Here is a 12,116-nt window from a genome sequence, read left to right as displayed (position 1 = left end):
GTTCCCTTGTCTCCTTCCTTTGGTAGGTTTTTCTGCTCCTCAATGATTACCCGGCTCCTCTCTAGCTTGCGCCTCTGACTACCGCTCAGTTTCACAGGTCTAAGTTTTAGACCTGTGTTCTTGCAAAAGTCAACTGTGGCCCATCTTAGCTTATATTAGAAATCATACTAATATAAAAAATGTGTTACCTATTGGCTTATATCATGAAAATTCTAGGCCTAAAGAAAGTGATGATTTTTTGTTAGATTTTGTCAATAAAACTTTGTATTTAACTAATAATGGATTAAACATCAATAATAAACATTTTATTATTATTAAATTTGATCTCTTTTGCTTAGATGCACTCTCTAAAAGTTTTATTTTAAAATTAAAAGTCATAGTCGTTTACATTCGTGTACTCGTTGTTTAATTGAAGGTGATTATTTAAACAATCGTGTGTGTTTTCCATATAGTACTACTAAATCAACACTAAGAAATGGTTATGAATATCGAAATTTAGTACAGGAGAATTTCATACATCTTTTCCATTCATTTAATCTAAAATCTCCAACATATTTAATTATAACATATAAAATTGATTCCAATTACTACTTAAAGTCGTTTATTCTCATTTAGAAATTTTACCTCTGAACCTACTAAAATAAGAATCCCGCAGCTAAACCACCCTTAATTTGTACTCGTATACAGAAACAATAATATTGTAACTGCTTAGGTTAAATTTAAGTAGTTAATAATTTACATTATAAAAACTAAGAATTACTTAATTTTCATGACTAATTTAGAGATTTTTAACCATGAGAGGTAACAAATTAGGCTAAATGAAAGATTATGGGTTTAATACCTTAATTTCAGTGGCGTATTTAGAAATAGGATTTTTATAATGGAGGGGCACAAAAAATGTTAATGAGTAAGGTACCATAAAACGACTTTTTTTTTTGCTCATAACTTATGTGTTAACACATATTTTAGTTTTTTTTTTTAAATATCTGTTGTTTTGAATACATTTTTATTAATAAAATATTTCTTTTTTTATAGTATGTATCTCTACGTAGTAAACACTTCAAAAATAGGTGATAACATTAGCGGGACAACTGTGCGGTCGTCAAATTTTGCTCCACAAGACAGCTATATCGACTAACATTTCATAAACCCATGTTACAATCGATAACCAATAAATAATTTTTTCTAATGATATTATACATTATTACATTGCTTGATAAAATATTTACATGACTTAGTCAATAGGGGGAGGTGCCCTTGTTCATGTCCCACCTAGGATGAGACACAGTAACGTGTTGGAGTGGATGTCGTTGTAATGTAAAATAAAAGTACAGAGTTATAACACAATATATTTATACAACGGTTCTTTAATTTTAGAAATACAATTAATTATAACCATAACATTAGTTGTCTTAGGGTAAATCACTTACAACTTATAACACAATATATTTATACAACAGTTCGAACGCAATTAATTACTGCTTATTCGTTGTCTAATACTAATTATTCCTTAACCCCACTACACTATTATCATAACAATACGGATTCAAAACACCACCTTCTAATTACGCCACTGCTTAATTTAATGATGTATTTAAATAAGTTATTTCGATAATTGTATTTTTTTACGAATTTCGTAATATTTATATTATAGCAGATATAATAGTAAAATTAATTAAAAGAATTTTTGCGCTTATACATATGATTACACTGATTTCACCGCTTCCAATCAGAGCACTATTTTGTTATCGGGCCGTGATCTATCGCTTTTCATATAGTCTGTGTTATCACTATATGATACCCTTAGAAGAAATATTTCGGCGATTATTGTTCACCGAATATTAAAACTGATTTCAGTAAATTAGTTACCTTTTAAAATATTTATATTTTTGATGACTGTGCTTTTAATTAGTAAAAATGATATGAGAACATTTTTAATTTCTTGGAAATTTTAAGTGATGAATAATTCATCTAATAAAAATAAGATGTCTAAGCTTCTAAAATTAGCTCATAAGTTCAATAGTTTTTATTTAAACAGTGAGTATGCTAATAAATTTGTATACTAACGTTTTAATTCAATTAAAGCTAATCTATATTATATAGTCCTCAAACGGAAAGAATGTTGTGCATTCATTGTGGATGGTGTTCAAGTGGGTTTGATTCAAACAGCAGTAATTTCAAAGCTGAGCCAATATCCAAATGTATTTATTGTAGAATGCAACAGTGTGACGTTGAATCCAGCATTAAGAAATTATGAAGAAAGATCTATTCATGTCGAAAATGTACTTCGTGATATGAAAGAGAAACAATTATTTATAACGCTTAAAGGATGGCGAAATGAAGTATATAATTTAATAAAATTACTTATTTTATTTCAAAATTTTAATTTTTGTTGACACTTATTTTTAAATACTTCAGTTAGTTTAAATTAATTTTCGGTAAATATTTGATTATTTTATATCTATCAAATGAATCAATATTTTTATTAATAATTTAATCAAAATATTTTCATAGATAAAATATTAGTTATAGTATAGTAGGATAGAGTTTATTAATTTGAAAGTTATAGAAAAAATAATTCAACTCTTTCATTGCTTTACTCTTATTTATTTGAGTCACCAAAAAGCATTTTTCATGCATAACTTCTATGTGCTAAGATCAAATAACTTAAGGTGGATTTTTATTAGTGACATGTGTGTATATAGGCTCTTATTGAATGTGCTTGTGTTAAAGTGGATGGTAAAACCTAATTACAGCGTAATGGAATTGAATCATGATACTAAGCCCTGGACCACATTCTTATTAATTTAATTCAAAACTAATTAATGTATTTTAAATAGAATTATTGTGTATGAGAGCTTTAATGTTGACACCTGAACAGTGGTATTATTTCACTTTTTTTTTAGGATGTGTCAATTTTTAAAAAGGTTTTTTCACACAAAATTTTTCATAAATGATTTTTATTTGCAAATAGTTTACTGATTTTTTAGAATAATATCTAATTTTCATGAACTATTGAAAATTTAGGGTGTTACAATTCATAAAACAGTTTATACTTGTGTATGTATACTCTACCTACACTACTTACCCACTCTTTATATTAAAAAACTTGTAAGTTAATAAGTACTTATCCTAAATCTGTATCTATCTATTAAAACATTTTAAAAAAAAAAAAAGTTAAGAAATAGCTGGTTTGAAATTTTTTTTTCTTATTAGAGAATAAGAATAATAAAAAATATACTTTTAACTTAGTCCAAAATTATTAAAATAAAAAAAAAAATAACAAAATATATTCAGTTATATATTCAAACATGTTAAACAACTATAGAATTTGTCAGAATAGGATGGGACCTATAACTATAATATGTTACTATAATATGAATGAGGACAGTGTGGCTAATCTGGTAACGTGGTAGTGCTTGGTGTGCACTGCCTCAGGTTCAAAACTTGGTCACAGATGGCTTCATTTGCCAAACGATCTATTCAGTAGTTTGTGTCACCATCCTCCTCTCTCCGGCAACAGACTAACCACCCGTCCTGTAGTATAAATGGTTAAGAAAACCTCCTCCTTTAGGAGAGGCCGCTATGGCCCTTAATTGAGCCGATAAAAGCACTGAAAAAAAAATATGATAAGTATACATCATGTATAGTTAATTCTCTAATATATTATTGGATTATAATAATTACATTAAAACATAAGCTAAATTTATCCATATATTAAAAATAGAAATTTTTATTTTATCATATTTTAGTGCTATGATGTGCGGCCAATGTTTTCTGACAAGCCTTTACTAAAAATGGATCGATCTGCTACTTGTTAGTAATAAAAATCAATTCCAACTTCTTTAGTGTTGTATTCGAAATATATTTTTTTTCTAGGTTTATTTGGTATTTGCAATTATGGAGTACATATAAATGGTTTTGTTAATCATCCTACTGTAGGATTATGTATTTGGCTTCAACAAAGATCATTAACAAAACAGACGTGGCCTGGAAAGTGGGACAATATGGTTGCGGGGGGATTGTCTGTAGGAAACAGTGTTATAAAAACAGCTCACAAAGAAGGAGAAGAAGAAGCATCACTTACTCCTAATCTTTTAAAAAATTTGAAGTCTGCTGGAACTGTGTCGTAAGTTATTAATTAAAGTTATGATGTATTATTTTAAATATGATTGTCATTTCTTTCAACAATAATATATTTCAAAAAACTTGATTTTTCTATTGAGAGATTTTTCAAAATTAAAAATACATTAAAATTAGTGATATTTTAAACCCTGATATTTGGGTTCGAACTTAGATAATAATTTTAAATTCGACCTCAAACTAAACTGAACATTAAATTTTTTAGTCTAGCCTGAACCAAATAGAATAATACAAATATTTAATCAAATTCAAACTAAATAACCAATTTAATTATTTTCAGGCAAAATATTTTTAGCTATGTTGCAAATTTGGCAGGTACTAATTTTACCATGTTGTGTAAACATGTAAAGTTTACAACTAATTAATAATTTTTTATAGTTTCTCCAAGAAATACAATTGAAAATATTGAATAAAAATTTCATACTAAATTAAATTTTTATAATATGATTTATTTATGTATTATAAAACTAGCTATCAGTATATAATGAAGAAAATAGGAGTTGATGTTGTTATTGGAAAAATCCAACAATTCCTTTTAAAAATCAAACACTATTCATACAATTATAAAGAGATTTCATAATAGTGATTTTAATTACTGTCATTTATTATCTATACTTGCCCTAATATTGCTGTGTCGTGACCTACTGAGTGGGGTTTTTATCATTATTCAACAAATTCTGTGTGATATTTGATCATACTAATTCGATTTTCAATAAAAAAAATTTTTTTATGTTTTTAAGTTTTAGGTTCTCTATTTTAACTGAACCAAGCACCTCAAGTTTGTTTGGTATTCAGTTCGAAAATTAAATAGTCCTAGTATGGCTTATTAAAATTTATTATAAATAAATAATTCAATCTATTTTCGACTTTTTAAATATTTAGTTATAGGTATAATGGTTTTGCTTAAATAATTCCTTGGGGTATTTTGATAACTAGCATAATTAAAAAACATTATTTTGTAATATAATGTTTACATTGAGTAAACAATGTATTTTTTCAGTATTAAATTGTAGGTTTTTTTTAATGAATGATATGTTAATTTTTAAATAACCATTTTCTTTTATTAAATTTTACAATTATTTCAGATTTTTTTATGAAAGTGATAGAGGGTTATTTCCTGATACTGAGTTTGTATTTGATTTAGAATTACCAACAGATTTCGTTCCTCATAATCAAGATAATGAAGTAGAAAAATTTGAGCTATTGACTGCTAATGTTAGTCTAAATTGGTTGATTACTTAGTATCAGTTATAATTATGATAAATACTCTACTTATAATCTATATTTTTAGGAGACTGTAAATAGAATTTTATCCTCAGATTTTAAAACTACTAGTTGTCCTGTTACTGTAGACTTTTTGATTAGACATGCTGTTATTACTCCGGAAAATGGTAATATTACTAAATTTATTTCCAGGATCTATAATATTTATTTTGTATCTGTATTTTTAGAACCACGTTTTCCTGAACTTGTTGAACTATTGCATGTTCCACTCCAGTCATTATATTCTAACTAAGACGTAAAATTGAATAAAAGGTACATGGTCCAATGACATTTGGTCTACTTTTTTTAGTTTACACCATTAAAATCTATTTTATAATATTTGGTTTACCCTATGAATTCTACATTCAAATTTTGTCTATTTAGGTCTAATATTTGTTAAAATCTAATAATGTTTATTATAATTTATTAGAGTAATTCAAGTACTGGCTTTTAGTTTTTTCTTATGAGACATTATAACACGTGGTTGATCCATAATCAGTAAATAAATCAGAAACTGATATTATAATTGAAGTTAAATTAGTAATATTATTCAACATTATTAGGTAGTTTAAACAACAACATGTTATTACTATTTAAATAGTAGACATTTTTGTTGAGTAGTCTTTATGTTTGGTATACCATCTTATAAATAGATATTATTGTAAAATAGAACACTTTAGAAGTAGACAGTGTAATGTAAACATTTTTTAATGGACAATATTATCTTTGACTGAAAGAAAATTACTAGTAATCTTTTTTTGTTAGCAGTGACATAAATAGAAGAATGCAAAGAATGCAGCTGCATTAGAACTTTTTTGACTTTCCAGGATACTGATATTATTTTTTTTACATTATAACTGATTTGAAAAGGGATATGTTTTTTTTTTTTTGACAATTTTGTATACTTCTACCATAGATTGTTAGGTTGTATTTATTATATTTAACTTTTACTTTTACATACTTAAAAACCAATATTATTTAATTTTAAAAATTTTTATTTATTTATTTTATTCATTCATTAAATAAATAATAATTGTTATTTAACTAAATTATCATAAATACATTGTTATGTTCCTTCCATATTATTGTGATATAAATTAATTAGCTATATAATTTACATTTTATGTTTTTGAAACTATAACTATAATAAAAATAACAGTTAAGTGAATCATGTTGTATAAAATGCCAAAAAATGTATTGTATCAATATAATAATTTGAAAATTAACTTGAACAAAATATTGAATACTAGTATTAACAAAGATAGGTAAATAGTTCTTCCTTATTTTAGTGTTTAAGTGATTGGAGAAGAGTTTTAAAAATGTGACCAATACTTTTATTAACCCAACTTTAATTTTATCCCTAGTGTAATACTTTAACTATTAAATTTTAAAATGTATATAGGTATACTAATTAATTTTAAAATTTTATTTATTTATTTTTATTGTGATAAACTTTAGTTTCATTTTTGTAATCAACCAACGTTTAGCTAGTCAATTTATATGTCAAAAATTTGTCATTATGTTTAAAGTAATACAAAAGACTTTCTTAAATGTGTGTTTTAATGATTTTTCATTTTGCCTTTATGTAGGATCCTAAATTTATTTTAAAAGATTGAAAATAGTATATACTTACTACTAATGCATTTATAATTGTTTAATTCATTAACTAAAGCCATTACATTCAACTTTTTTAACTAAATATAATTTTTTTCTAATTAGATACATTATATGTGTGATGAATTCGCATAGAAATTAAGTTAAGTTAATAACTTTACAATTGTTAAAGCTAAAATTTACTTGTTCATCAAGTATTAAATAATGTGTCATCATTGTTAATATATATATATTTACAGTGATGATATATTATCAGAAATTATTAAAATTTTTATATCTAGACAGGAAAAGGAGTGAAGCCAAGAAATGCTAATGATACAAATAGCAGCACCCACTCTTCATCTCCAATCATTACTTTAAATTGTTAATAACTTCTGATATACTGATCCAAAAGTTGTATCAACAAGTCATTTTTTTAATTAGATCAATTTACAGTTGAGTTTTGACGTTTCGGACTCATCTTCAGAGTGATGGTTGCTAGTCGGTGGCTGCAACTATACTGGCCTATACTATACTGGAAACGTCAGAACTCAACTGTAAACATGGATATATCCTCAAGCACTTCAAGCAACAAAACAATCCATGAAAGTTTTAACACATTCATAGATCAATTTGTTTTAAAATCTATTTAAATGTGTATGTTTACATTTAAAAAAAGTTGAATCCCCTATAAGATATAAGGGATGAACATAAAAATACTTTATGATAGATAAATGGAGATACATAAGTAACAAACATAAGCAAAAAAAAAAAATTAGTATTACTCTGTATAAATATTTTATTCTCGAATAAAAGTATCTAGCTAATGGCAGTGATTGCCATTAGCTATTTATGTAAATATGATACATTATTTACATAAAAGGTAGACCAAATATTTAGCATTGTTAAAAAAATCATTAAAAAATTTGGGTAGTATTCTTAATGGACTACATTGAGGGATAACATCACAGTAAACGCTAAAAAAAACGGTTTTTTCAAGATTTTTTGGGGGATGGACGGAATGGTACTGTAAAAAACCTTTAAAGTATATATATCGAAGTATAAAAAATTATTTTTTTATTGAAAAATAGTTCCAAATGGCGTCGGTACGGTGGTTTTCTGACATTGCCTTAAAAAAAGACGTTCCGCGGCAAGCAGCAGAACTGGAGTAAATTTCAAAAAAAAATTTTTCTTAATCTATATTAGTATAGCTAGAGAAACACCAAGGAGATTTCCAAAATATTAATTTTTAAATTTTAAATAAGTTTTGTTTCAAGTAAAAAATTTAAATTTAAATGAAAAAAATACCCGTTATTTGTTTAAAAAAACTGTTTAAATTAATTTATCGAAAAACCTCTACGTGTTTCTCTTAAGAATGTTGTTTTTAATACTTGGTTAAAATTTCAAAAAAAAATATTAAAATTTACATGAGTTCTGGTGCGTGCCAATTTGAAAAACTTCGTTTTGAGATAAACGCGTTTAAAGTTTTAAAACAAGTTTAAGAAGTAAAAAATGAAAAATTCAAGTATTAAAATTTTTTTACCATTAATCTACAGTCTCAAGACCGTAAAGCTGCCCTTCCAAGTGCGAAAATTTATCAATAGATATCAGGGAAGGACTCCAATACTGTAGTCTCTCGGTGTTAGAAGAAATTTCTTATTCATTAATTAAAATATTTTACTATACGTTTTTTTGTCATTCATTTTTCTCATAGAATTTTCAATAGCATCAATAGCATTTTAATGATCAATACGTCAAAAAAACATGACTTTAACCTAGTTGAATTTGTAATCACCAAATATTAGAAAAACCCTTTAATTTTAGAAATTAAGGCAAATATATCAAAATTATGCTACTATTAAAAATAATCACTCTAAAAACACAAAAATTAATTAAACAATTTTTTTTGTCAAGTTATTGATTTGTAATATATTAAAAATAATTTGTGTATTATTTCAATTCAAAATGTCACTTTTAACTTATTTTTTTGATTTTAAATATAATTCTAAATCTATTGTGTTTTAAACTGGTAAAAAATTTCTTATCTATTATCTATTATTGTTTAGGATGGTTTTCCTTATTATTATTTGATTCATATAAAATTCTTACATTATCATAATTTCCATTAAACAATTTTGTTCTATCATTCTTGTGGAAACCCCCGCCTGGTCATGTTTTACGATTATAATACGAAAAGGATCCTAAATATTAGATCAGGCCTTGGCCTAGTCGGATCTGTTTTAGTATCACCTATGATTTCATCATCTGATGTGTTATTGAATTTTATTTTAACCTAGATATTTTTGATTATTTTTAAATTTTTCTTATTACGTGCCTTAATCCAACTACTAAACTTCCACTTGACACGATCTTTCACATCAGCCGTCTTCATATCGTATCCAATATCATTCCTCCATCTCTTTTTTGGTCTTCCTCTACCTCTCCTCCTTCCAACATTAATTTCCATAACTGTATTCACAGCTTCTGATTGCTCTCTCTTCACAACATGAACAAACCATCTAAGTCTATTTTCTCTCATTTTATCCACGATTTGAACCTATATTCCTTCTTATATGTTCGTTACTTATCCTATCTTCTCTAGTCACTCCACTCATTCATATAAGCATTCTCATCTCTACTACGCTCATTCTCTGATCTACATTCTTGTCAACCGTTCAACATTCTTAACCATACATAATAGGTCTCATTACAGTCTTATAGAATTTATTTTTCAGTCTCATTGGAATTCTTTTACCGCATAATACACTAGACGCTTCTCTCCACTTCACCTACTCGCACTTAAAACAGTGTCTTACATCTTCGCCAATACTATCGTTTTTTTGCACAACTGATCCTGAATACATAAAACGTTCCAACTCTCCAATCACGTCCTTGCTTATTGTTACCGATATCCCCATTTAACTTACCTCGCGTTCTCCTTTGTTAAACTTGTACTCTATATAATCTGTCTTACATCTACATATTCTTAAACTCTCTTCTACAATAGCTGATTTACATACCTCTAGCCTTTGATTAATTTCCTCCCTATTTTTTCCTATTAACACTATACCGTCAGCAAAAAACATGCACCACGGCATCTCTCCTTGTATTTCTCTAGCAATTTCATCCATCACTATAGAAAATAAGTAAGGGTTATTTTTAAATAATTAAAAAACTAATTAAGTTTTGATTATTTCAATTGTAGAATTTTTTTAAACACCAAGTGTTTCGATAAACGCCGGCCGTTTACCCAAAGATTAAACAAATATTTTTGTTGTTAATATCAGAATATATTAATAATATAATAAATTATATATCTGTACTAATTAGGCGGGCGTCCCCGTACTTAATTAATATTTTACAAGAAATCTTTAAATATTATTTATTTATACAAAAATAGTATAATCCGATCCGACCTGTTGTCTTTCGTCTCAGTTCGTCCGTGACTCAGCCAACTGTGTACTGCAATATAACTACAATAAGACTGAATCGAAGACCATAAGAGCCGAAATAACAAAAATAAGGAACCAACAATGGTCCACTCCATATGTACCGCACGTAAATCTCGCAAAAGTAAAAAAGGCGAGAACAAAATCGAATCCGACACATACACTGTCGAGATAACAACTGGGCTTTGAGCACGCACCGTCACTATTGGACGCCGCAAAAGGTTGGTGGTGGACACGGCTGATAAGAACCAGTTGTCTCCACCGCGCATTATCGCCTGGCTCGAATACCAAGACTCATATAGAAATGATTACTATGATTTCTATTTAAATGATTGATGACGATAAAAATACAAAGAACATTATAAGTGACTTTAACGAAATTTTGAGCTTTTCCCGTAAATTTACTATAAATATTAATTATAAAGTTACCCAATAGCATATGAATCTTAACGATTCTATTTTTAAAAGTCTTATAATTTTTCTATTTAATGATGTAAATATCAAGCTTACAAATTGAGCTAAGTTATGTTAGAAAGTTCTACCTTTAATTATTATAAACTTTTGTGAAAATCAACTCTAAATTACCAACAAAAAAAAAAATTAGTTTAATAATGAGACTTTGATTCGATATTATGCACGTATTATTTTAAACATATTATAAATTAAATATTTATAATATTTATTATAAAATGTTTGTTTTATTATTATTTTTATAAGTATTTACTTGTTTCTTTTTACTAATTAGTAATTATTTAAAAAAAAAGAGGTAATAGATAAAATCTAATTGCAGATTTGAAATCGACGCATAAATGGGTTTAGAAAAGTATATTTTGGGTCTCTGAGGTAAATTCCTCGTAAACCAGTAAATTTATTCATAAGTAACAAACAATTTTTTTTTTAAAGTATTGCATCAAGCCTTTTTATTTTTATACACGTTTGTTATAATAGTAATATCTACTATATTTTTTTTCTAGTTTCTCTGTAAAAATTACAATACTAAAATATTGAATATCAATTTCATACTAAATTTAATTACTATAATAAGCATTTATTCGTATATTATACTTCTAAATAAAAAAACTATAAATCAGCATATAATTAAGGAAATATAACTTAATGTTGCTTTTGGAATAATCCATTAATTTTTTAAAATTAAAAACTATCTACAGATTTGCATCGAAACGTTTTTTTATGATAATGCTTATAATCACTGGCAGAAATGATCTATACTAGTCCCAACTATGCCACGTCCATATTGTGCCGCGACCTCATTATATTACCGTTTATTTATAATAATACTAACCACTAATGCATTATGTAAACATAAAACTACATATAGTCAGTATTAATAGCAGAATGTACCAGTTGTAAAAAAAGTTAATTTTACTAAACTATATTTATTTAATTTATTATTTAATTGCAATTCGATAATTAATGTATGTAAATTGTGTTCCAAACCTCCTTCCATTTAAGCAGGAGGGTATTATGAATCCCTGAAAAAATTAGAAGCATTATTATAATTAGCAAACAATTTGGATAGACGTAATTGTTCCCTTGTTCATCAAAATGCATCCCTTGTTCAAGTAATTGTTGTTTTCATCTTATTTAATAATAATATATTGTAATTTTAATTAATAATCAAATAATTTAGTACATTTTAAACGAAGA

General features: G+C 26.5%; 1 protein-coding gene across 2 annotated transcripts; it reads left to right on the top strand.

The window, feature by feature from the left end:
• The first annotated feature begins 1,617 nt into the window (after nt 1-1,617).
• LOC126901006 (uncharacterized) lies at nt 1,618-6,329 on the top strand. 2 transcript variants are annotated; one of them, XM_050677093.1, is made up of 8 exons: nt 1,618-2,037; nt 2,104-2,342; nt 3,753-3,816; nt 3,880-4,129; nt 5,229-5,358; nt 5,435-5,534; nt 5,595-5,679; nt 6,175-6,329. In XM_050677093.1, the coding sequence occupies exons 1-7, from the start codon at nt 1,959-1,961 to the stop codon at nt 5,657-5,659; spliced, it is 927 nt and encodes a 308-aa protein (XP_050533050.1). In that variant the 5' UTR covers nt 1,618-1,958; the 3' UTR covers nt 5,660-5,679; nt 6,175-6,329. The 2 variants fall into 2 exon arrangements, with proteins under 2 accessions (XP_050533050.1, XP_050533049.1); XM_050677092.1 differs by having other exon boundaries at nt 6,172-6,329.
• The last annotated feature ends 5,787 nt before the right edge of the window (nt 6,330-12,116 follow it).

This window comes from Daktulosphaira vitifoliae, unplaced genomic scaffold (genome assembly GCF_025091365.1).
Source record: "Daktulosphaira vitifoliae isolate Bord-2020 unplaced genomic scaffold, ASM2509136v1 Scaffold_3, whole genome shotgun sequence".
In the NCBI taxonomy this organism is placed as follows: Eukaryota; Metazoa; Arthropoda; class Insecta; order Hemiptera; family Phylloxeridae; genus Daktulosphaira; species Daktulosphaira vitifoliae.
This window is presented reverse-complemented; position numbering and strand designations above follow the sequence as displayed.

Bases quoted from the DNA above. Each gene is read 5' to 3' on its own strand.
- LOC126901006 (XM_050677093.1), top strand. From the start codon at position 1,959: ATGAATAATTCATCTAATAAAAATAAGATGTCTAAGCTTCTAAAATTA. The intron at 2,343-3,752 runs GTATATAATTTA...ATCATATTTTAG, and splicing joins TTAAAGGATGGCGAAATGAA to TGCTATGATGTGCGGCCAAT. The intron at 3,817-3,879 runs GTTAGTAATAAA...TTTTTTTTCTAG, and splicing joins AATGGATCGATCTGCTACTT to GTTTATTTGGTATTTGCAAT.